General features: G+C 35.7%; 1 protein-coding gene across 1 annotated transcript in view; it reads right to left on the bottom strand.

The window, feature by feature from the left end:
• Positions 1-3,621: 3,621 nt before the first annotated feature.
• Positions 3,622-25,996, bottom strand: part of FMR1 (FMRP translational regulator 1) — a 58,913-nt gene continuing 36,538 nt past the window's right edge. Inside the window, exons 10-17 of the mRNA XM_044682501.1 lie at positions 23,976-24,085; positions 23,241-23,375; positions 22,585-22,647; positions 14,502-14,588; positions 10,408-10,603; positions 8,110-8,289; positions 6,123-6,205; positions 3,622-4,209 (exon numbers count right to left, since the gene is read on the bottom strand). Of these exons, the coding sequence (XP_044538436.1) occupies positions 4,048-4,209; positions 6,123-6,205; positions 8,110-8,289; positions 10,408-10,603; positions 14,502-14,588; positions 22,585-22,647; positions 23,241-23,375; positions 23,976-24,085 (1,016 nt within the window). The 3' untranslated portion in view covers positions 3,622-4,047. The remainder of the gene's footprint in view (positions 4,210-6,122; positions 6,206-8,109; positions 8,290-10,407; positions 10,604-14,501; positions 14,589-22,584; positions 22,648-23,240; positions 23,376-23,975; positions 24,086-25,996) is intronic.

Below are 25,996 nucleotides of genomic sequence, written 5' to 3'. Positions count from 1 at the left end.
TGATAATAGGTATATTCATGACATCCATTCACTGAAGATCCTTGGTCTCCAATGACACCTTTTTGTTGTTTTTATTTCTAAATTTCATTTTTCCCCCAATTACATGTAAGAAGTTTCCAACATTTTTCAAAGAATATTTAGTCTCAAATTCTTTCCCTCTCCATCCTCCCAAACTCCCCCCCGCCCACCTCTGAGATGGCAAGCAATCTCATATAGATTTTACTTATGCAATTGTTCCATAATAATCATTTTGTGAACGGAAACTGAAATTTTAAAAAAAGAACAAAGTAAAGTTTTCTTTGGTCTGGATTCAGCTTCTATCAGTTCTTTTTCTCTGGAAGCAGATGGTATTTTTTTTATCATGAGTCCTTCCAACGACATATCTTGGGAGATCCGGTTGTTAAGAGTGGGAGAGATCTGTACTCTATGACTATGAGACAAAAATTAGAGCAAGACTCACTATTAAATAAGAGGGAAAAGAAGTTGTAGTGAGCAAAGTATTTTTTGTATCAATTACATTTCAATGCCAAATCATTCTAGTCAGAGTAGAGTGTTTGGGTTAAACTAGTTGGATGCATACAAGGCTATTTGATTATAAGCTAATGCATTTTTTCAAAGTTAGACTACTTGCCTATTTAGTGAAGATGCTGTTTGTCACTTACTTTGGATAACATCAAGCTAAATTTTTTTCTCTTTTGTTTTTTAAGTTTATTTATTTAATTAATTTAGAATATTTTTCCATGGTTACATGATTCATGTTCTTTCCCTCCCCTCCTCCCACCTCTCACTAGGCAAACTGGGTTTCCTCTGAATTTCCTCTGAATTTCTGGTTCCATTTAGGTTTAAACAATGAGCTGTAGGCACAAGATGCTCTATCTTCTTTTTACAAAGATTTCATTTTTCACAATGATACATATAAAACCCAGTGGAATTGTATGTTGGCTATGAGGGGGTGGGGCGGTTTGGGGTAGAGGGGAAGAACATAAAACATTTAACAATGGGAAAATACTCAAAATAAAAATTTTTTAAAGGGGAAAAGAAAAAGATTTCATTTTTCAGGCCTGAAGTGCATAGGACAGAAATGATCTGGAGAAAGGGCAAATAGGTGGCTCAATGGAATGAGAGCCAGGCCTAGAAATGGGAGGTCTTGGGTTAAAATCTGATCTCAAACACTTCCTAGTTGTGTGACCCTGAGCAAGTCACTTAACTTCCATTGCGTAGCCCTTACTGCTCTTCTGCCTTGAAACCAATACAGAGTGCTAATTCTAGGACAGAAGGTAAAGGTTAAAAAAAAGGGAAAGAAATGATCTGGTCTTTCTTGCCAACAGACCAAGATAGTCAGATGGTTTCATTACAAAGACACTAATGGCAATGACAACAAAATTCTTACTTATTTTTCTTTTGCCTTGCAAATAAGTATAATGGTAGAACATTATTGGTGTAGGCAAGGCCACAGTGTTGTCTATTGTTGTAATGCCTTAATAATATACTGAAACTTTTTCACAGCTAGAAGTAGAGTAAAAAATGAAGTTTTCACTTCTGTCTTTTAAGGTCACACAAATATTTGTGAAATATATACACTATCCCACATGAATAATTTCTAATAATCTCCCACCAAAGTTATGAATTTGAACATATGCTCAAAATTAAGATTTAAAATCAAGAATCAAGCATTTGTCAGACTTATTTTTGCTTTGTTCTAAACAAGATTTTTTAATAAAACTTTAAGATTTACAATGCCCATATTTTTGAAATTATTAAATAAGCTTTTTAAAAAAACCAGGATTTTGAACTAAGACAAACATTTAACTTTTGCACACAAATACTGAAAAAATTAGTCCTGGCCCCAATGCCATCTGAAAATGACGATGTTGGATGAACTAAATTACATTTTAGTAATCAGTCATTCACATTTTGAGTTAGTTAGTACCTCACTAAACTCTTAACCCTTGAATATAAAAAATATACACACATATAGCACATGTTATAATACCACAATGTATTTTGTACCATTTTATCAGTAATTCCTCAGTGTTTTAAACCACAATGCCAAATTCCTGGAAATTCACAGATTAAATGACAACTTCCTACAACCTGTGAAATATGCAATAGTTTATGAGTCAAGGGTTGTGACAGAATATACTTTTTAGGTTTCTTTTCCTTTTGTCGAACTTGTTTAAAGCAATCATTTGTAAGGATTGCATCAACATCGGTTAGCAGAGGAAGACCAAACTTTATTGAAACTGCTTGCATACAAAATATATTGCACTATAACCAAACAGATGTCAACATAAAATCCAATCTGTTGCAGCTAAATATGTACAGAGAATATTGCCCAAGAGCAGTTACATTACAAGGTCAGTCTACCTTGGTTAATTATCTACAGTATTTTAACCAAACAGCTTACAGATGATGTGTGCAAGGTACCAGTTTTTTTTCTCAAATGCTATACATTCCCAAAATAAATAACTAAAAATCAACAATAATGTTTGGCAAGATTTTAAAGACATTTTAATATTTGTTAAACCATGTGCAGTTTCTTGCGATTTTTATATGTTTATTTGTATGCAAGGAAAAGTAACAGTAAAAAGAAAAAGCAAAGATAAATGAAACTCACAAAATACATCAGAGGCAGGTTTGGTTTGTACAGTTCTGTACGTAATCAGTGGCACCCCTACTGGAGTAATTTTTTTAAGAAAAATAGAAAATTTTAAAATGAAGGTCCTCAACACAGTTTTCTCCAGTAAACTTTTATTTGTGATCCCAAAAGGGAAAAAAAGTCAAGATTTATCTGCCCATTCCCCCACCCCAACCCCTACTTGTCTATTACTTGGTATTAAATTCTAGAATGCCTTCTGATTCTTCTTTCAAATCAGGCCTTGAATTCCTAATTTAACAACTTAACCTGCCTCCAATGTTACAAAGTTGGATACCTGTGCTTCACATAACAATCACAAAGGACATCACCTTCCTACCTCCCCTGAGATAAGCTTTAAATTAAAATTATGAAAAACAATTCTACAATTTGTGGGAAGATGAAATTATGACAATTTACTCAATATATAGTTATCTGGCCAAATAGGCAGTTATACTAGCTTGTAACCAGGAAGATTTGTTCCCCAAAAAATGTTTCTCTTTCAAAATGGAAAGATAGTGATTTCTTGTCCCATGTGTAAAGAAAAAAAAATCACACTTCTCTCAACACTATATGTCAATCCTCAGTGCAAAAAAACAAAAATAAAATAACCAAAAGGCCCATATTCTTTATACTGCCTAACCTGATGTTTAAGTAAGGAAAAAAAGTATGGAAAGCATGCATTCTTCTATAAAATACTAAATGTCTGGACAGGGTTTGCTACATATATTTTACATTTAGTGTTTCAAACTTCTCTTCCCTGATTTCTGCTTCCAAATAAAATATTCCTACCTGCCAAGATATAAAAAAGGCACAGATCATACAACTTTTTTTTTTTTGCTAATGAAAATGACAATTGTTACATCACACATTTCAGGGTCCACTAAGATACTGAAAAAGTGGACCAAAACGTGAACTGACACAGGACATGAAACGACAGAGCATTTCTTAAGGACTTTGAAGTTTGATTGAAAACAGAAGCCTAATTTGATTATCACAAACACTATTTATTCAGAAAAAAGAATAAATTTAGCAGTGATTGACCCAATGCCAGTAAAAGTCCAAACGAACAGAAAGTATACTAGTGCACAGCTTGATATTTTTAGAACAAAACAAAACAAAATAACTTTTTGGAAGTACAGTATGTACTTGAAAGCATATTTTCAAAGTTCAAGATATTCTTAAGTAAATATTTGTATAATTTCTTATCCTGAAAACAGTTGCTTACAGCCAATACTTAAAAAAAAGAACCAAACAAACAAACAAACAAAAAAGGCTAACAGAACTTTGTCTTCATTTCATGCCCTGCGCCATCTTGCCTACTATTTTGTCTTTGGCCTAACAAAGTTTCTCTAATGTGGAATAAGAATTACTGAAACAGTATAGGAAACATGACTCGAGAACTATGCAGTTTAGGGTACTCCGTTCACCAGTGGTTGCTGCCCATCCACGCTGTCTGATTTTTCTTTCTTCTGATTACGCTCTTTACCCGTGCGCAGCCGACTACCTTCGCTTGACGTACTCTGTAATGTTTTAGTGTGGACACTTCTTTCATTATTGTAGTCAACTCTGATCTAAAACGAGTCACATTTATTATGTAATGCATATCCCAACATAATTCCCAATTTGCCTGCCAAGGAGTCTAAGCCTAAAACATAAATACTATGTGTTAAAGGAAACTGATGAGGGAGATAAAAGAATGAAGATTGTAACTGGGACTCTGGTTCCTAAAGTGTGGTCACTTTAGACTTTGAGTAGCACTATACCCCCAAGGGTTTATTTGGCCAGTTTTGGGTAAAATTTTCCATTTATAAGGTTAAGGACCAGATTCTGGTGACCCCACTAAGGCACTCTACCCCCTAACCATGAGATGCAAATTAAACATCCATCTGATTTTACTCTCATATTACAAAACAAATTCTACTAGATTTTCAACACTCAGACTTTTCATATCATTTACTTGTGGAGGTTTAAGTTGTTAACCAAAATCCCTCTTCCAGCTATTTTCTTTTCATATGAGAACAGTAGCCAGTGCCCAAGTGAAACACGCTGGTAGAACTAATTCTGACAAGGTTGAGTGAATGCTGTGGAAGAATAGCAGAGTGAAGAACATCAGTGGTGTCATAGCTCAGTTCTTAGAGAGAGAGAGAGAGAGAGAGAGAAAAGAAGAGGAAACAAGAAATGGTAGTCCCACTCTTGGGCCCCAGGGACCCTTTTCAGGCCTGGAGCTAAAGAGATTTCTAAAGATAGGCAGGAAGCTAGTACCCGGCTCAGTTAACAACCTATGTAGCTAGAAACTATGGGAGCCCAAGAAATATAAAACATCATTTCTGTCATGTTGAAATGGCTACTGATAAAAAATATATCGCTCCCCACTTAGCATTCTAGGTTTCTTTTTCTTTCCTTTCATTCTTCTGATCAGTGAGCAACTACAACTTTCTCTTCTTCCTTAACTGCGCATTATTAAAACCTGCTAGAGCTCCCCTGACAATAGAGCCTGTCACAGTCACAACTCACAGAGAGGTGTAGACCACAAAAACATTCAACATACTCCAGAAAAACATGTTTCTGGAGTATATTATTAATTTTCAAATGATAAGGTAAATGATGCCAGTGGAAGCACTAGTTTGTTGCACCTTTAATTTATACTGTTTTCCTAGTTCTGCAAAAAAATACATAAAACTTTTGTAAGTTGAGACAAGCTCTAGACTAGGATTACTATATCAGGGGAATATATAATAAAACAAATCATCTTAGTCAGTAGAAAACAGGCAATTATGAAACCATGTAGTCTCTTACAATTAATATGCCAGCTCTTTTCATTCCTACTGCTATATCAACCCCACTCCATCCCCTTAACCCCATGGAAACAGAATAAGCATCATCACTCTTCCTAAAACATAAACATTTTTAACTTCAGTGTCATCTTTGATCCCTACAACTCTACCATATTAACAATGATCAATAGAAGCAGGAATTGGAATGACCCTTTAAGGGCATAGAAAATCCATTTCAATGGAGGACGTCTCATTTATCATCTATTTTTGCTATATATAAGGTTTTTAAAAAAAAAAGATTTAAAGGTAATGCTAAACAACTACCGAAGTCCATTCAGAATTGGAGTATTTGGAGAACAAGAAGGTAATTCCAATACTGAAGATTTGCAAAGGGCTGAATGTTATAAATTTGGTTATCAAGAGACTAATTCATTTATTATTAAGCTACAGAAATACTATAGACTGTCAGGTGTTTATAAAAGTATCGGTAGTTTTTCTGCAAAAATTCTCATATTTTCCTATCCTTGTTAGGAAGGAATAAAGAAATGTAATTATACCGTGGGGAAAGAATTATACTAGTTCAGGTGTGAACTCAAATTATGCTCTTTGGATGTATTTATCACATAATGTGAAACAGGTACACTTTTATAAAATCTCTTACAACTAAATTCAAAAATTAAATATAAATAAAAATAAGATACACCAATTACCTGAAGTGATCCATCTGCTGTTCTTCCTTTAGCATCTCTTGCATTCCGCTGACGATTATCTGTTCGAGACTGATCATCGCTCCCTATAAGGAATTTTAAAGTTTCAGCAGTGAAGTTGGCTCAGAAATGAATATTAAAAGCTTTCTAAAAGATTACTCCCACCTTGTAATTTAAAGTTAAAGCTCATTACATCATAAGTGCTAAAAAACAAAACAAAACAAACTTAAAAGTAAAAGAACAACTTAGGCTACCAGGAAATTCTGTGCCAGCTGCAAGAGGTAGGTTTAAGAGATTATCTATGAAATATTAGCAATAAGCAGGTCAAATCTCACCTTAAGGTAACTAATGATTACCCCATAACTTTCCTCCCAACCCTTCAAGCTGTAGAAAAGAACATACAGTAGGGCCCCATATCCACAGGAGATACATTCCAAGACCTACCGTGGATGGCTGAAACCGTGGATATAAGCGAACATCTGCTGACCCATATATAACGTGATTTTCTTGTATATAACATATGTATAATAAAGTTCAATTGATAAATTAAACACACAATAAGACAATGCCAACATTAAATACAGTAATAATAAAGTTCATTGTACATAATTATATAGTACCAAACAGTAATCCCCGTTATGAGTGGGGGATACATTCCAAGACCTACTATGAAGAGCTGAAACCAGAGATATAAGCAAACATCTGCTGACCCACATATAATGTGATTTTCTTGTACATACATATGTATAGCAAAAGTTTAATTGGTAAATTAAACACACAGAAAAACATTACCAACAGTAAGTACAGTAATAATAAAGCACATCATACATTATTATATAGTACTGTACAGTAGTCCCCTCCAATTAATTGTGAGGGATACATTCCAAGACCCCAGTTAATGCCTGAAATTTTGGGTAGTTTCCAGCACTATATGGGCAGTTCTCACTTTAACTTTGAACACCAATGTTAATTTTACTATGTAGTACAGTGTTCTCTCCCTGCTCTTGGCCCTCCCCTCCCACCCCTCAACCTTCCCCCCCAAAAAACCCTTCAAGTAAAAGGAAAAGAACTGACAAGAAGAGAGACTTCCAATGATGACAGATCACCACAGCAGGCAAGCTGCTGCCATTGACAGATATCCTGTGCAAAGAGAGGAGACCTTTGCCCTACTCTGCCCATCCAAACCATGGGTAACAGAACCCATAAAAAGCAAAACTGAAGATAAGGAAGGACTAATGCAATTTACTTTTAAACACCCACTTTTAAAGTTTTCTCCAAAATTTCAACCACCTCTTATAGACTCTCTTCATTTATAAGCAAGAATTTGTTTTCATCTGTAAGCATTTTTATGGTTGTGCCAAAAAGTAGAAGGGATGAAAAAACCATGGACAACAAGTGAACAAATAAACTACACACCAAATGGGTTGATACAAAATGCATCTCATTCTGATTTTTCTTTTTTATTGCTAAAATTTATGTAGTGCTTACTATGTGCCAAGCACTGTGCTAAGTGCTTCACAAAAATGATTTGATTTGACCCACAAAACAATCCTAGGAAGGAGGAGCTGTTATTATTATCCCCATTCTATAGATGAGGAAAATATAGCAAACAGAGGTGAAGTTATTTGACCATGGTCACAAAGCTAGTTAAATGTCTGAGACAGACTTGAACTCAGTTCATCCTTACTCCAGGCCTGGTGCCACCTAGCTTCCTCATTTCACCCTAATTATGCTTAGCACCTTGGAAAAGAGTAAAAATAACCTAAAAAAAGCCATAATTCTATAGGAGTCAGAACTGAAAGTTATAGAATATAACTGTGACACAAAGGAATTATTTATTATTTTCAAATGATTCCTTTCTATGTTCCACAACAGTCATCACACCAAATAAATGGCATTTAGACAACATCTTACATTTCCTTAAGAGTTTGGTTTTCTCACTCTAGTTGCATTGCTCATTCTTCTTTCAAAAAAAAAATTCATTCATTACCTTTGAAGCCGCCGCGGCCTCTTCCTCCTTGTCCTCGGGGGCCACCTCCACGTCTCCGTCCGTCTCCTCTACGTAAGTAGTTGTCCCTTTCTTCCTCTGCTGGGGCCAAAGACCAATCACTGAGTTCATCTCGGTGGTCAGACTCTGTTTCAGAAGCATTTGATGCTTCAGAATTAGTTCCTATCAAGAGTTAAAAGCCATATACAATTGTTCATTTTTTAAAAAACTCTCAAATTAAAACCTTGGAGAAAAATTCCAAATATCAATTGCATGCCTTTCTCCTCTTGATAAGTCAATTACAGAGTAGACAGAATGAATCTCTTTTCTGTTTACTTTGTATTTATTATTTTCAATTGAGTTTTACTCAAGAGCTTCACGAAACATAAGGGGCTGGATTTATGAAGTTTTAGTTCTTAGGCTTACAAAGAACAACTGATCGATTAGCCCCTTCGATTATTTTCTTTGCAGCTCAAAACAAAAAAATCTTCAGACTTGAGTGGTTCTATACTCACCACCTGAACTCACTGTAGGAAAAATGCTCTTTAAAAGGTAAACAAGTAATAACTTGAGTAACAAATCCTTGGAAACGAAACTCCTTTTAACATCAAGGAAATCAGAGAAATACTGGGCACCTTAGCACTAGGTCAGAGAATTAAGAAGAAGTAATGGTGCCATCTCAAAGTTCCAGCTTTTGGAGGTGATACCAGGGCCTGGTACCATCTAAGGTGAATCTTGTTTATCCATAGTCCATTCAGTTTTGTCACAATCTGTGTGAGCAGGCCTTAAGTATATTTTTTTCTACTCACCTTTTACACAAATTTTTTTCATCCCCTTTTACTCTGAAGCATAGTCATAGGCAATTCCTTGGAATAATCAAGGAGTGGGGAAGTTCACAAGAGACTTTTTCTTTGCTGAGCAGAAGACTGTCTTGAGAGAAGTGAGAGCATACTCCAGAGGTGAAAGGGCCTGAAAGCCACAACCTTCCTCACTTGAGGGCCTCAGAAGGGTATGGTAGAGAGGGAATTCCAGTCCTAGAGTGGCTTGTCTACATTATCTCTATCTTGGTATCACTTTTTGACAAAAATGTGTGCCATTAAAAAGCATCTTCTTCATTAATATTGTTCTATGATAACAAGTTCAACCTGCCTGGATCAGCTGGGTGGAGAAGAGGAAGGAAGGGGCCAACCATAGTGAGCAAGCTGTGTTGAAACATAGTAAAAAAAGCAGCCAGCAGAGAAATGATTTGCCAGCAACAGTGTTTAGTGATTCTCTTAGGCCCACAGAAGTAGAAGCAGTTAGGAAGAGGAAAGGATCCCTTCCCTCCCACCACCAGCATACTCCACCTAGCTAAAGCTCCAACTACCATACCCAGAGCCAACCTTCCAAACTCAATGCCTGCTATTCCACCATTACAGCTTCAATCCTTTGGGTCTTAAAGGCTTTTCCATCTTCAAGAGTGCCCTTTTCAAATGTCAGTTATTATGAAAATGCAAATAAGTAAATACAAAGGGTTAAATTTTAAGCAGTTATTGGCTAACATCAAAGCGATCAGTTATAACCTCAGCAGGGGTTGCTTTACAACCAAGGGGGAAGAGTTAACAGGGGCATGGAAAAGGCACAGTTGGGGGAGCCAAGAAAGAATAAAAGAGCCAAGTTAGGAGAATGAGAAAGACATAAAAGTCAAACATGGCTTACTTAATTTGGATCACTTTGAAATCACCTGGCAAGAACCTGTAGCATGTAGATTAGAGGTTGCCGAACCACTAATAGTGTGATCTGTGGCCCAACTTATGCCCATGTACTATGAGCACATATCTGACAAAACAAGATCTCTGGTGCCCAAAATACAAAATGAGGTTGTGTCACAACAGACATATGACTGGCCTTGGGGTCAAGAAAACCAAAGGTCAAATCCTGCCCCAGAAACATATTGTGTGACAGTGACAGAGCCACTCAATCTCCTATGAGTCCCAGACAACTGCCTAAAGCTGGAAGTTAGATTTCCATATGTGTTAGCAGAGGAATTCTTCATACCAGTAAAATAATAGGTCAAGATAAACAACAAGTTCCCCCAAATAAGAGAATCTCTTAGAAGTTTACAGACTGCTGAGAGCTTTAAAATACCGATTCTTCATACTCACTCTATATGCTAAATGTGTCCTATCAAACTTTTATTGTATATACTGTGGAATACAATGTACAAAACCATGTAATCAGGGAGGGTAGGGGAGAAAATGTTCAAAGCATGCCAATAATTAGCAGCTCTAAGACCATAAAGCAATATTCTTCATCTTATACCTGAAGCATATCCAGGACCACGTCTACCATGTCCTCTATTTCTGTAAGGCCTACTACCTCGGCCAAGTCCTGGGCCATCTTCAGTCATATAGCCTTTATCCTTATCTGCACGATTTGGTGGTGGTCTAGAACTTGCTCCAATCTGTCGCAATTGCTCATCAATTTGCAGCCTCTCCAAACGCAGTTGGTCTACTTCCTATATAAAAAACACAAAATTATTGTTTAAAAATGGCCATTATGTTTATCATGTTCCCCACTCCTTTTCCTGTGGTTAAAAGGTGAACTAAAAAAGTTCACATCTCAATTTCAAATTTACTATCAATATTGCTACAAAGCAAAGTCAGGATAAAAGATGTTGTGCTTAACAAACAACTTACCACCAAGATGATCAAATTTTCCAGAATCAGAATACAACAAAACTATAAATGATGATTTGACTATAATTTTCACACATTATGACCTGCATAGTTGCTGAGGTGAAGATGTCACATGAAATGATTAATTTGCTATTAGTTTCTTGAAAGCTAATCCATTGCAATATTATCTACCAAGGTAAAAAACAAAGAATTTCAGAGCTTGCCCAACTCCTTCATATTACAAAGAAGATAAAAAGATGACACAGAAAAAGAAAATGATCTGCCTAAGATTATATAGTAGACAAGTCAGGATTTGAATCCAGGTTCACTTAGGGCAAATCCAGAGCTCATGCTACTGTGATATGCTTACAGTATGGGTCAGCAATGTCTCCAATCATCTGAGGACATGTTCAGAGTAGGTTCATTACGCAGGAGTTAGCCCTCAGATGAGTTTTGTTTTTAAGTTTTTAATTTGTTTAAAACACACACACACACACACACACACACACCCTCTCATCAAACCACCCAAGCCAAGAACAAAATATAGTTTCTATAACTAAAGGATATATAATGCACGAACATGAAATCCTTGAAGTATGTTGAAGGTCCAACTCCTTTATAATTGGCAATTTATTAAAATGCCACATGACTTGAATATAAAGAAGGAAACTATAAGTAAATAAGGTGAACACAGAATAATATACCTGTCAGATCTATGGGAAAGGAAAGATTTTTAAGACCAAGCAAGAGTTAGAAAATATTCCAAAATATAAAATAAATAATTTTGATTACATTAAATTAAAAAGGTTTTGTAAAAACAAAACCAATGCTACCAAAATTAGAAGGGAATCAAAAAATTGGAAAAAAAGCTTTATATAACAAAAACCTCTGATAAAGGTCTAATTACTCAAATTTATAAGGAGCTAAATCAACTGTACAAAAAAGCAAGCCATTCACCAATTGATAAATGGGCAAGGGACATGAAAAGACAATTCTCAGATAAAGAAATCGAAACTATCAATAAGCACATAAAAAAGTGTTCTAAATCTCTTATAATTAGAGAAATGCAAATCAAAACAACTCTGAGGTACCACCTCACATCTAGCAGGTTGGCTAAATGACAGCAAAGGAAAGTGGTGAATGTTGGAGGGGATATGGCAAAATTGGGATATTAATGCATTGCTGATGGAGTTGTGAATTGATCCAACCATTATGGAAGGTGATTTGGAACTATGCCCAAAGGGCTTTAAAAGACTGTCTGCCTTTTGATCCAGCCATACCACTGCTGGGTTTATACCCCAAGGAAATAATAAGGAAAAAGACTTGTACAAAAACATTCATAGCCTTGCTCTTTGTGGTGGCAAAAACACTGGGAAATGAGGGGCTGCCCTTCAATTGGGGAATGGCTGAACAAATTGTGGTATCTGTTGGTGATGGAATACTATTGCGCTAAAAGGAATAATTAACTGGAGGAATTCCATGTGAACTGGAATGATCTCCAGGAACTGATGCAGAGTGAAAGGAGCAGAACCAGGAGAACCTTATACACAGAGACGGATACACTGTGGTACAATCGAATGTAATGGACTTCTTTACTAGCAGCAATGTAATGATCCAAAACAATGCTGAGGGGCTCATGAGAATGAATGGCATCCACAATCAGAGAAAGAACTGTGGGAGTAGAAACACAGAAGAAAAACAACTGCTTGATCACATGGGTCGATGGGGATATGATTGGGGATGTAGACTCTAAGCGATCATCCTAATTCAAATATTAATAACATGGAAATAGGTCTTAATCAATGACACATGTAAAAGCCAGTGGAATTGCACATTGACTACGAGAGGGGGTGGGAGGAGGGGAGAAAACATGAATCATGTAACCATGGAAAAACTTCTAAATTAATTAAATAAATAAAATTTCTTAAGACTATCAACAAGAAACCCAAACAAATAAATAAATGAAAAAATAAGTGAATGAATGAATGAATAAGTGGATGGATGGATGGATGGATGGATGGACAAATAAATAAATAAATGACCGCAATTTCATAGAACTCTAAATATCTGGGCCAGAAAGGATCTCACAGATAACTTATCAAAGCTTCCATTATAAAGATAAAAAAACTGAGAGGCCCAAAAGTAAAATTTCTCTAGTCAAACAGCAAGAGTGGGACTTACAATTCTGGATTTCCAGTACTTTTAACATCAAGCTACCTCATCAAGCTATTAAGCTACCTCCAAATTCCTAAAATCTAGGTTAAAATTCTGAACAGGCAATACTGATATAAATTGGTCATCAATAGAGCAAAGTTCTATGATTTTGTTTCTACAAAACTTCCTCTTATCAAGGTAGACTGAATCCTATTTATAAAAAAGTTTTAGATAGTAATTCAAATAGTATTATCAATAAAAATGCTAAAAATAACTTTATATGTGTGTGTGTGTCTATGTTAAGTACAAGTGTCTTATATTTTGTATAATAGAAAGTGTGGAGATTATGCTAAGATATATATATATATATATATATATATATATATATATATGCATGCTTTAAAAATAAGGGCTTTACAGAATCAGGAGAACACTGTACACAGAGACTGATACACTGTGGCACAATCTAAGATAATGGGTTTCTCTACTAGCAGCAATGCAATGACCCAGGACAATTCTGAGGGACCTATGAGAAAGAACACCATCCACATCCAGAGAAAGAACTGTGGGAGTAGAAACACAGAAGAAAAACATATGATTGATAACATGGCTCAATGGGTATATGATTGGGGATGCTGACTAAATGATCACTCTAATGCAAATATTAATATAGAAATATCTTAATGATACATGTAAAATCCAGTGGAATTCCTCATTGGCTCTGGGAGGAGGGAGGAAGGGAGGAGAAAGAACAAGAATTACATATGTCATGCAACCATGGAAAAATATTCTAAATTAATTAATTAAATTTTAAAATGGGGGGAAAAAGGTAGGTGACTAAGTGTTGCAGGGGATAAAGTGGGACCAGAGTGAGGAAGACTAGAGTTTGAATCCTGCCTCAAACACTTACTAGATGTGTGACTCAAGGCAAGTCATGTAATCTCTTCTTTGCCTTGATTTCTTCATCTGTCAAGTGGAAAAAATAATAGCATCCCCTTTCCTGGGTTGTTGTGAAGATCAAATAAAAATTTTGTAAAATGAACTGTGAAAGCATAAAATGATATCACACACACACACACACACACACACACACACACACTCTCTCTCTCTCTCACACACACAAAACCTATAAAGATAGAGGTAGAATACTATCAGGAGATTTTGCTGAACTGTTTTTCATTGTAATAAAGGAGGAATCATTTGGTGGCTGGGAAGGTGTATCTGAGAATAAGTGTGATACAAAAACAAAAGGCACCAAAAAGCTTTTAAAAGGTTAATATTAAATGAAATATATTGAGGTTGATCTGAATCATGGAAACAGTGATTTTGGTAGACAAAGTATTATAGAACTGTAAGATTTAGCCTTGAAAAACTACCAAGGAAAAAAGAGGAAAAAAGGAAGATGGTAAATTGAAGTTTGTCTAAGTCAAATAGAGGAATTTACCAAGATAGTCAAAGTAAAGCAAAGAGTTTTCCAGAGAAATATAATGGGATTTAAGTAGACATTTCCTAATTCCCAGAACTCCATATTTATACAGAAAAGGATCAAAAGGATCAGAATTTTAAAACTGTACCTATACTTACCTTTAAATAATTAAGATGATAATCCAAAAGAACTGTTGCATTGGTGATGCTGTCTTTGGTTCCAACAAAGACGAATGGCACCATTCCCTGAAAAACAAATTGCAGTAAAAATGTAATAGAAGCATTTGTAAACTATAAGTTTCAAAAATGAATGGTCCAATTCACACAAATAATGACTATAAATTCATATTTAAATAAAATTCCTTCTATTTTGCACTGAAGGTAATTATATGTCAACATAAGCACCCTATACTAATAAAATCATAAATCCTTAATTTTAAAAAACTGCCAAATTGAATGAGCTTTATATATTGGTTTAAAACATACACATATATACACATAAACTACAAAAGATTTAAATGCCATACAAATTAAAAATTATATAAGCATTAGATTGAGTTTCATAAATGAACAATTTGAAGCTCATTTTCACTCTTGTTATTAACAATAAAAATTAATACAAATATAAAGATTGTATATCCAAAGCAAAACCTGATCAAAAAAAGTGGCACAAACACCCCTGACTTGCCTCTAAGCTCAGATCAAGTGCAACCTCTTATGAGCCTCTCCTGATCACCCCCACCCCCAAGCAGTGTCACTCATGCACCCCACAATCACTTTGCATATATTTTGTATTTACCTTGATGTGTACATATTAGGCACCTTGTAGGCAGAGGCTATTTCATTTTTGCCCTTGTCTTTGTGTCCCCATTTCCTAGCACAGTGCCTGGCACATAGTTGGTACTTAATAAATGAAGTCCTTAATAATGGGACAGTCATTATGACAGAGTACAAAATGTAGTAGCTCAAAAAGGTTACATTTCTGTTTTTTAAGGCATAAAGGGGTGAAATATTAAGGAAAGTCTGATTGTGTACTATCAGAGTCTAATATGAAGAAATCCTAAAAAATTATATCTCTTTAAAAAATATTTCTGGTCAATCAGCATAAATTGGTAAAAAAAATAACAAAATCCATTTCTGTTTTATTGATCTCTCTCTCCCTCAAAAATGGAGCTAACAATTGAGACAGAATGGCAATTATGCAAAACAGCTGGCAAAGGTGAAACAATATGCAAGTTCTACAGTTCTGACTATAGAAATCTGGATATTGACAAGGAATAGAAAAGTCAGGTAGATATTGTTAGCATTGATGTCAGTACTGCCAGACAGTATAAGGTGCTAATAAAAACAGAGGTCAAACTCCCTCACCTGTCGTGGTCCCCAGATCTCATCCTAGGGGCAATGACAGCAAAGCTACATGCCTGTAGCTAATCTCACCTGCTATACCTCCAAATTACTGGAGAAACTGGCATAAAGAACAGACTGCAAAATTTGAAAACATTTGTTTTTAATTTTTAAAAGTTCTACCTATGACAAGTGACAACAAAGTAGGAAAAAAGAAAGTATTCCTGCTTCATCATCTGGTACATATGACTGAGACTAATACTTGAAAAAAAAATGATGGGTCACCTACAGATATAGGAATTATATGATGAACTATTAGAGAAAAGCAATCAGGCAAAACAGCATTTCTCAGTTCTGCAGAATTAATATTCCTCTTCTTTATCAGTATAATTTCTCTTTATATCCACCACAACTGTACAAAAATACTTTTACATTAGTTCCGAAATGTCATAACATTCTCTGGCCAAGAGACAGCAAAGTTAACTAAAACTTTAGACTACAAACTTAGGTTTATGGCTTTTGACTAAAGAGCTGAAAAGCACTAAGCAAGAAAAGTGTGAAGGACAAATCAAGGCTCCCAAAGTGAGACAGTGAAGGCAGCCAACATTATTGGGTCAGCAACAAATATTTTCTCCTTCCCTTTGACCACAGAAAAAGATACATCATCCCCAACCTTACCCCACTGTGTCCATGCCCACCCATATCCTCCAAGTATTAGAGTTAGACCTTGGTCTCCTTATCTATAAACTGAATGGGTAGACAAGATGATTTCAGAAGTCTCTTCCAGTTTTAAATGTATGATCCTTTATTAGTAATTTTAAAGTTCATAATTTTGAAGTGCTTTTCATTTCATAGTAACTTGGCCTAGGTCAGTAATGGCAAACCCTTTAGAGATAAAGTGCTGGGCCTCACCCCCCACCTTACCCCAGAGAGGAGAGAGAAGAAGTGCTCCTATTGGGCTGCTGGGCAGAGGGGCAGGTGATGAGAGGCCCGTGTGGAGGGAGAGGAGAATGGCTCAAGAGCTCCATTCCTCTCCAGCTCTGTGCCACACTGTGAGCTATGCTCCCTTCAAATCAAGCTCCTCTCCAACCCCACCATGAAAACCACCTTCACCACAGACTCAACAGGCTGTTTGGCTGTGGGTATCCCTCACACCACATGTGAACCAACACCCCCTCTTACCCTAGACAGGGGAAGGAGAAAGCACTCCCATTGGGCTGCTGGGCAGAGGGGCAGGGGAAGGGAGGAATGTCCTCGGGAATGTGGAGAGGGGGAGGGGAACAGCTCCATCCAGAGTCTCTCTGGCTTTCTAGTAACGAACTCTGGTGGGTGACTGCAGGCATGCCCTTTACTTTTGACACATATGCCATAGGGTTTGCCATCACTGGCCTAGGTGAATCATATCTAGGTTATTCTGAAAGAACTTAAAATGTGATTGCTAAATCACAGTCTATGATCTTTTAGGAATTGGAGTGAATGAAAGAAGCATCACTCAATTAGAAACAAGCAAATGTTGTCCCAGTTTTCCAAAAAGGAAGAGTTGAGTATTTCATACAATAGGCCAGTGAGTCTGATATCAATTCCTATAAAAGCTAACCTATTAAAAAAGAAATTGTTTATGAACATTTGAAAAGGGTCACTAAAAACCAGCATGGCAGACCAAGTTCATTTCTTTTAGGAAAGGGCAGAATGCTATGAACATAGAAAAAAAGTTTGCCAAAATATCTCATTGCATCTCCATGAACAGAATGGAGAGATCGAGACTGGATAATGATATCTTTAGGTTGATTCATAAATATCTGATAGGTTTCAACCTGAAGTATTGTCTCTAGTGCCATGCCAGAGATCTTTGTTCTGAGTCCTATTACAGTCAATATTTTGATCAATGATTTGGTCCATTACAATAATGCTACAGTCCTGGGAGCAGAAAGTGGAGAGCAACCAGACTTTGTATGGAAAGGAGAACAGGTCCAGGTTAAAAAAACCAAAGTGAGTTCAAGCTTCCACGCCAACTAGTATTAGATCCAGGCCCATGAGTGGCTGCTGAACTTCCAGCCTAGGTGAGATAGAAAGATTCAATCTCAAAATAAGAGGAAAAAAAGACCTAGGAGTTATAGCTTACTTCCTTTAAGCTCAATGTAAAAGTGTAGTGAAATAGCTAAGAGAGCCAAAGATATTTGGAATTACTAATACAGTGCTCATAGAAAATTAAGTGTCAGTCTCCACTATGCTTTAACCAAGTGGGAAGCAGTGACTACTTCTAGGCACCACATTTTAAAAGAAGCATAAGCCCCCCGTATCTAGAAGATGATCAGAATGGTAATTAGTGGAAAGAAAAGGAGGACTAACCTAGAGAAGAGATGACTTAAGGGAGGGAGAGGAATCTTCAAATATTTGAAAGGGTTATCAATTAAACTTCTTGTGCTTGGCACTGAAAGACAACACTAGAATCAATGGGTAGTAAAAAGAAAACTCCAATTTCAGGAAAAACTTCTCCAATAAATATTCGATCTAAAATATGCATTGCCTCAAGAAGTAATTTTTCAAGCAGAAGCTGGATGGCCATTTATAAGAAATGTCGTAGAAAGAATCCAAGATTTGTTATAAGTTGGACTAGACCTCTGACGCCTTTCAAATGCAAATATGCTATGATTCTATAATTGGAACATTTTCTAGAACTTACCCACTCTACAAGGATGACATTTAGACTGTGCTTTAAGATTTACTAAGAATTTTAGTTATATTATCTTATTTAAACCTCACAACAGCCCTATAAGACAAGTATTATATGTATTTTTACCATTTCAGAGATAAGGAAACTGAGGGTTAGAGAACTTAAAGTGACACACATTAGAGAATCTCACATTTCTTTTATGTCTCGGTTTCAACACTTTCAGCTACATGAAATCATTTTTGCCCATCCATCAGTAGCCTCTACACCCCAACTACCAGTGCCTTCCTTAACTACCTCGTATTGATTTTTATTCTAATTATTGTATTCAAGTTGTATCTGTTAAGACTAAAAGGCGAATAAAGGCAGAGAGTGCTTTGCTTTTAGTCTTCTTCTCCCCAGCCTCTGACACACGGGCTGGCATGTAGATTGGTTGACTGCTCATGGTCACATAATGTCCAAAAAGAGCTGAAGCCTAGGTTTTTTCTGACTCCAAGTTTATTCCTGGCTAACTTATCAATGATATTAAGGGTCCTTCCAATATATTACCAAAGAATTAAGAAACAGAGATTGTAAATCAACAAAAAAATGATTATATAAATTTGGTAACTGGGCCATCTTATGAAAGTAAGCTGAAAGGAAGGAAGGTGAGAACAACAGGATAACAAATCAACACAGAATGATGGTGAACTGTTTTTAAGTCTAGAAGACAGAAACAGCACAGTACGTGAATAGAACACTGAAGTTAGAGCTAAGGAAGACTGACCTGGGTTTGAATCCTGCCTGAAACTTAGTATCTGTGTGGTCCTGGGCCAGTCACCTAACCCTTCTAAGCCTCTGTTTCATCATCTGTATAATGGGAATAACAATAGCACCACATCTCATAAGGTTGTGGTAAAAAATATATGAGGTATGTGTAAAACACATTGTGAACATTAAAGTTAGGTGTTATCTTTAATATCCCCTAAATGGAGAATGGGCATTAAAATGTCCATGGTAGTTCTATTTCTCACTCTAATTGAATAAATCAGCAGTCTAGTTTAGGCACCAATCACTTCTAAGTTTTGGTTGCTAGAAAACAATTCTCTGGACCGGACTAGCCCTGGATGAATGAGCTACACTTCAGGGAATTTTAGAGCTGGGACAATCATCTGGGGTTCAATTGACTTCAGAAAATGAGGAAAACAAATTGCAGAGGCTAAATGTTGTGCCCAAGAGTACAAATCACATCAACTCCACAACAACACTGGCTTATAAGTCAAATGCTTATCTTTCCTATAAGGATGCCTTCCTGTTCTAAATAGTTTCTACCTTACCTCTACCCTCATTCCAGTCCTAAGCAAATAAAGAGCCTAAAATAAACCTTTTTCAATTCTAGTACCTTCTACAATAGGAAATCTTTTCCCTTCTCATAAAGATCTTCATTCTTAACAAAGCTACAAACCGTTAATATTAGGAAAAGGGACTTTTATTTTCACCAGTCAGTTCCTCTGACAATCACAGTACCTCAAGGAGCATCAAAAAATGCCCTCTTCTTATTAGGGGATGTACTTTAGGCACCTTTGCCCTCAAGGTTCACTGAATAACTGAACAATACATAACTAAATTCCTTGAAAAGGTTTCTACCTCTACAGAACTTAAGATGAAAACAGATTCCTCTCTTGAGCAGACTGAAAATTTATTTACTATGCTCTCTCGGAAAGTGCAATGGATATTAAATTGAATTTTAAAAAATAAAAATTCAAAGGAGTTAAGTGAAATGCTCAAAATTACACAGATGAGACATAACTGGTTTATTAAACCAAGTGTTTTGACTCCAAAAAAAATGCAATGGATGGCAAAATTGCCATTTACACATTTGGTTTATGTCTTTCTATATATTGTTCTTGTTGTTGTTCAATTGTTTCAATCATGTCTGACTCTTCATGAATCCATTTGAGATTTTCTTGGCAAAGAGACTAGAGTGGTTTGTCATTTCCTTCTCCAGCTCATTTTATAGATGAGGAAACTGAGACAAATATAGTTAAGTGACTTGCCCAAGGTGACTCAGCTCTTAAGCATTTGAGGCCAGATTTGAACTCAGGAATTCCTGATTACAAGCCTGGAACTCTATCCACCATGCCACCTCACTGCCCCAAGTATTGGCTATAGAGCTTATTATATCCATTATCTCAATTGAGCATAAGGCAGACAGCACAAGTTGTATTATCTATATTTTACAGGCAGGGAAATAGCCATAAGTCCTCTCTCCCCTATTTCATACTGACAAGTTTTATTTCCAAAACGCACATCCTTTTGGTTTCAACTTCACAGGCAAATACACTAATTGTACTCCCTATCCAAATGCACTCAATTTTTAATTTATTTTTTATTTCATTTAACAAAAAAATATCTATTTTCTACTATCTCCCTCCTACTCTTTTTCCTACTGAAAAGAAAAGTGAAGCTCTTTCAACAAATACGTGTGTAGTTAACAAAAACATTGGTCACATTCAAAAAATATGTCTCAAGTAGCACAAATGGGTTAGCAAGTTTTAACATGAGTCCTTTGGAACATGGCTGATCAGTATATTGATGGTCCTTCTGAAATCTTTCAAAATTGTCTTTAAATGTTGTTATTGTAGGGGCAGATGGGTAGCTCAGTGGATTGAGAGTCAGGCCTAGAGACGGGAGGTACTAGGTTCAAATCTGGCCTCAGACACTCCCTAGCTGTGTGACCCTGGGCAAGTCACTTGACCCCCATTGCCCACCCTTACCACTCTTCCTCCTAGGAGCTAATACAAAGAAGTTAAGGGTTAAAAAAAAACTAAAAAATTAAAAAAAATGTTGTTATTGTATAAATTGTTCCCTATTCTCTTAAAGACACTCTTTTCAGGATTCCTTCCTTTGTATTCATTAGAGAACTTTCCCCACCGCTGGCACTCTCCTGACTCAGGGTCTCTCTACAAATATGACTGGCACCATCCAGTCAATGAGAACCAACCTCTATAGTGAAAGATTCTCTTCTGCTAATATACACACACATTTCATTAAATAACAATTCAAGGGAACAATTTCCTTCCTCATATAATATTATCTTTGCAGTATGCCTCACCCAATATATACTCCTGCCTAATCTCATTCTCCACTGTGTACCTCTGCTCCAAATCTGGGCTAAGGAGGTTTATACTCTTAGGAATCATTCACTCCTCCCTTCAAGCCTGGAACAGGTGATGAAAAAAGCAAGAAAACTGACTCTTTTCCTACACCAATGTTTCCTTCCTCAGTCTCCACACTAAAATCTATCACCTGGCCCTGATTGTTTATTTATTCACTATCAATCTTATTTATTATTGCTATGAGCTTTTTTAAAAATATGACATTTTAGATAAAAAAACATATATGAAAAGAGGAGATACCAGCTAGGTAGTACAGTGCCAGGCCTGGAGTTTGGGGGACCTAGATTTAAATCTGGCCTCAGACACTCCCTAGCTATGTGACCCTGGGCAAGTAATTTAACCATCTGCCTAGCCCTTGCCACTGTTCTGTCTTAGAACTAACACTAAGACAGAAGGTAAGGGTTTTTAAAAAAAAAAAAGGAAGCGAAACAAGGAGAAAAAAATATATTTTAAAAATCATCTGGCTTCTATATCCAAAATAATTGCAATTTAAATCTGTATTAACTAATGAATCTTTACTACATGAATTAACATAAGAAATAAATACAAAGGTTCCTAATATGTAGGAGAGATCAGGAATCAATCCAGAATTAAGATAATTCTCTTAGATAATTCCAAGAAATCATCTGTCTTCAAGATATTTAATCACATGCTTTATAAATTACCCCAAAATTTGGCTGACTAAAAATAACAGTATCACAAACATCTAAATTCAAAGAAAAAAATAAGTTCCCTATTCTAGCTTCTATTGGAATATTTCCAAAAATAAAACTACGGATTTCTCCGAGTACCCCAAGGGGATGAAAATTTATGGCTTCACTATTTTCAGGCTTCAAAAGAACAACTACCAAAAAAATAAGTAAATAAATAAGAGTCATATCTATTGTGAGAAGCACAATAAGATATGTCTCTGGCTTGTGGTTGTTCTTTATAAACCCTTGAGGTCCAGTGCATACACAACATACACATATAGTATACACATGCACACACACTTGCATTCGGACCGAAAAAGGGGAACAAACAAAAAAAAAATTTGATGTAGTTTCAACAAGGGTGATTGATTTCCTACCTGCCAAGACTTGATTTCAGGTTTCTGCGATTCCCCTGCTACAATTGATGAAACCACTAACACCTAAAGTAGTGTAAGGAATGTAAGTGTTAGTGATATCATGAACTATAACAAATGATACACAGAATCCTGAACTCAAGACTTTGATTTTCACTTCGTGGTTTGTTGAAATATACACTGCTGAATTTTTTAAAAGGCAGCCCAAGTATTTAAAAACCTAACAGATTTTGTAAACTGTGGTGGAAAAGTACTTACTGGTATACCTAAAATTTGCAGCTTGTTTGGAGATCAAATAAAAAGCATGTTTTATCTTATGTCTATGGTCACAAAATGGTAAGCAGGCATTATGAAAATTTATCCTCAAAAGAAAAACTTGCCCATTAAGCTCAACCCAGCAGCCTATATTTGTAGCATAAGATTTGTCACTGTGAATCAACTGTGAAGTATCTATTATTTTCTAGTTTGTGAAACTTCATAAGCTGGTGATCAGATGGGAAACATATGACATGAATAGCATAAGGGCCCACCAGAGAGGACTGTAAGCCTCTTTTCATCAAAATTCATCTAACTGAAATAATAATTGTTCATTGTAACTTAAATGGAAGGGATTTTTTTCCTTCTTTAAAGTTTAATTCAAAGTGACAAATATTTCTTACCCTTTGGACTTTTGTACTGCTGGACTGAGAAAAATGAGTGTAGTTTTCCTTTAAATCTAAGTATTTCTTTTCTTCTGAGGAATTAGATCCAACCCTTGAATTATTGGAAGGTAGGGGATTTTGTGGTATAATTTCCTTTGGCAAAGAAAATAAAAATGTAAGAGAGAGAAAAAGCACCAACATTTAAGACCTTATTGAAATCTAGCATCACATTAATGGCTTAGTTTTTTAGCATGCATCATTATAAATTAACGTGAAAGCAGAATAAATATCATCTAAAATGTCAACATAAAACATCATAACTAATTTTATCTTGAAATATTTCTTCCCAGTAAAAGTTTTAATACTTAATAAGTTAGGTACTTATTAATTCTTAAGTAAAATTACTGATACAAATATAGATATCAATCCAAAGAAAACCCACACGCTTTTGAATATGAAAACATGCTCACAAAATGTTAGCAAAAATAAAATTAAGGGCTATAAAATAGATTTTAAGGAGCTACAGAAGAGACTAATATGCCAAATGTAAATTTTAAAGCACAAGACACTATTAAAAATATTAAATAAAATATTGTAAAAGTCATAAAAACCTAATCAATTTCACATCTTTTTTTCTTTTCAGTCAAGAGAATAACTTGAATCAGAAACATTAAATGCATAACTGGTCTATGCAACCTCACAATGGCCTTATAAGATAATTACAATAACTAAAATATGTAAGCAAAACATTACCTCTTCTTGTGGAATATTTTTATCATTTTCAGCCTCAATTCTCACTCTTACAACACCTGACTTGTCCACAATCTCTTGAATCAGTTTTCCATTTTTTCCTATTACTTTGCCTATGGATAAAACAAAGAATGAATCATATTGAGTTTTAGGAAACATTCTGCATTTAAATTATATCCATAGTTTATTTGTTCTATTAACTGCAAAAGAATCCTACCTCAATAATGAAATTTTATATGAAAAGAAATAAGCTTTATTCATCCCTTTGGGGCTGAAACAGTTGCTGAAAGTGTCTATTAAGATTCACAAAAACAGGAAAATTCATTTCAAAGTGTTATTTGTCATGCTATGTGTTACTGTGTAGCATTCTTCCTGTGTACATAGTTCTACAAAAGAACTAAAATAAGAGACCAGAGAGGCCATGTGATCCAGGCTATATCTGACCAAGAACTTGTTCTCTAATATCTCCAGCAAGTAGTCATCCAGCGTTGACTTCAAATATTTCAGTTGAGGGAAATCCCAGCTCTTCCTAAGGAAGCCCACTGAACTTTCAGACTCTAGCTGGTGGGAAGTTTCCTCTTATATCAAGCATGTGAATACCTACCCAGTGCTTCTACTTCCACATACAGGGTTAAATCTTCAAAGTGTGGGAATTCCCTCTACTAATATTAGAATGGCAAGTTATCTGCTCTATCCACTACAAGAGAGCAGTTAAATTTAAACAGGTCACCCACAACACTTCTCAGTGCAGCACAAACCACATTAAAATGTCGTTGAAAAATATTTAGCAAAATAAATAAAAATGCAATACAACAAAGAAAACAATACACTTGAAACTAAATCTAAGAGCAGCCTCAAGGAACCCTTTTGTACAGGTAAGCAGCCCTCATTTCTATTTGAATTTGACACCGCTGCATTTACCACTTATGCTACTTCTTGGCAGAACCATGCGGCGAAAAGAGCACTGAATTTGAAATTACAAGACCCAGGTTTGCATACTGCCTCTGCCAACTTAGGTGACTGTACAAAACCTCAATAGGATAAGAATGCATTATTCATTAATATTTATTTAAATGCCAAAGTGATATTTGAGCAAACAGCAGATTACAGATTAACATTTGATTCTTCCCCCTTTTCCTAATAGTTCATCATATATTTACTTAAGAAATTAGTATTTTCACTGTTGCCACTATAGATTAGTTTCACGGTGTGTAACGAAGAACTGCTCTTTTAAAAAAATGGCTATCAATACTGTACAAGCTTCAAAGTTTTTAGAGAGCACATGTTATGGGTAACATCGCAATCTTGAAAGGATTGAAGTGCTTTCTCCAAGTCCTAAGTATTCCCTCAACAGTGGAAATCATGAAAATCCCCACCAATGGGGCTAAATGTGGCCAATGGTTGGATATTAACCACCTTAGGGATGTGAATAATTTCTACCCTGAGGAGATAGTCTGTTTCTTCTATTTTAATTAGTGTCTTAAAATAGGCACCTTTTTGCTAGCCCCAGGTCACTTTTCATCCCATACTGGCACTACCACCTCAGCATGATTCTAACTCTCCTTCCCTTCTAATTCTCTAATTCCTCCCTTGACTGTCAAGAGTTCTTAATCTATATTTAAACTTTTGTCAGTTTCCACCCAATTCATGCCACTTGTAACTTCTTAAATTATGCAAATTTACAATTAAATTTTACAATGAATGAAGTTTTAGTAAAAAGAAGAAAAAGATAACTTTTATAATGTTTTCTATTAAAATCTTAGGGCATTTGTGAACCCTAAGTATGTTATATTAACCAAAGCTAATGAAAGAAATTAATTGTTCAAAAATATAAATGAGGACCCCCTGAAGGATGAGTCAAATATCAAGAAGCATATAATTATAAAATTTTCCATTAAATGTTTGATCACCTAATCATAAATCATCCTTTGAGACTTGGATGGAAAGAGAGTTATAATGTTGGCCACATCTCTCTCTCTCTCTCTCTCTCTCTCTCTCTCTCTCTCTCTCTCTCTCTCTCTCTC

Source organism: Gracilinanus agilis, chromosome X (genome assembly GCF_016433145.1).
Source record: "Gracilinanus agilis isolate LMUSP501 chromosome X, AgileGrace, whole genome shotgun sequence".
Taxonomy (NCBI): Eukaryota; Metazoa; Chordata; class Mammalia; order Didelphimorphia; family Didelphidae; genus Gracilinanus; species Gracilinanus agilis.
This window is presented reverse-complemented; position numbering and strand designations above follow the sequence as displayed.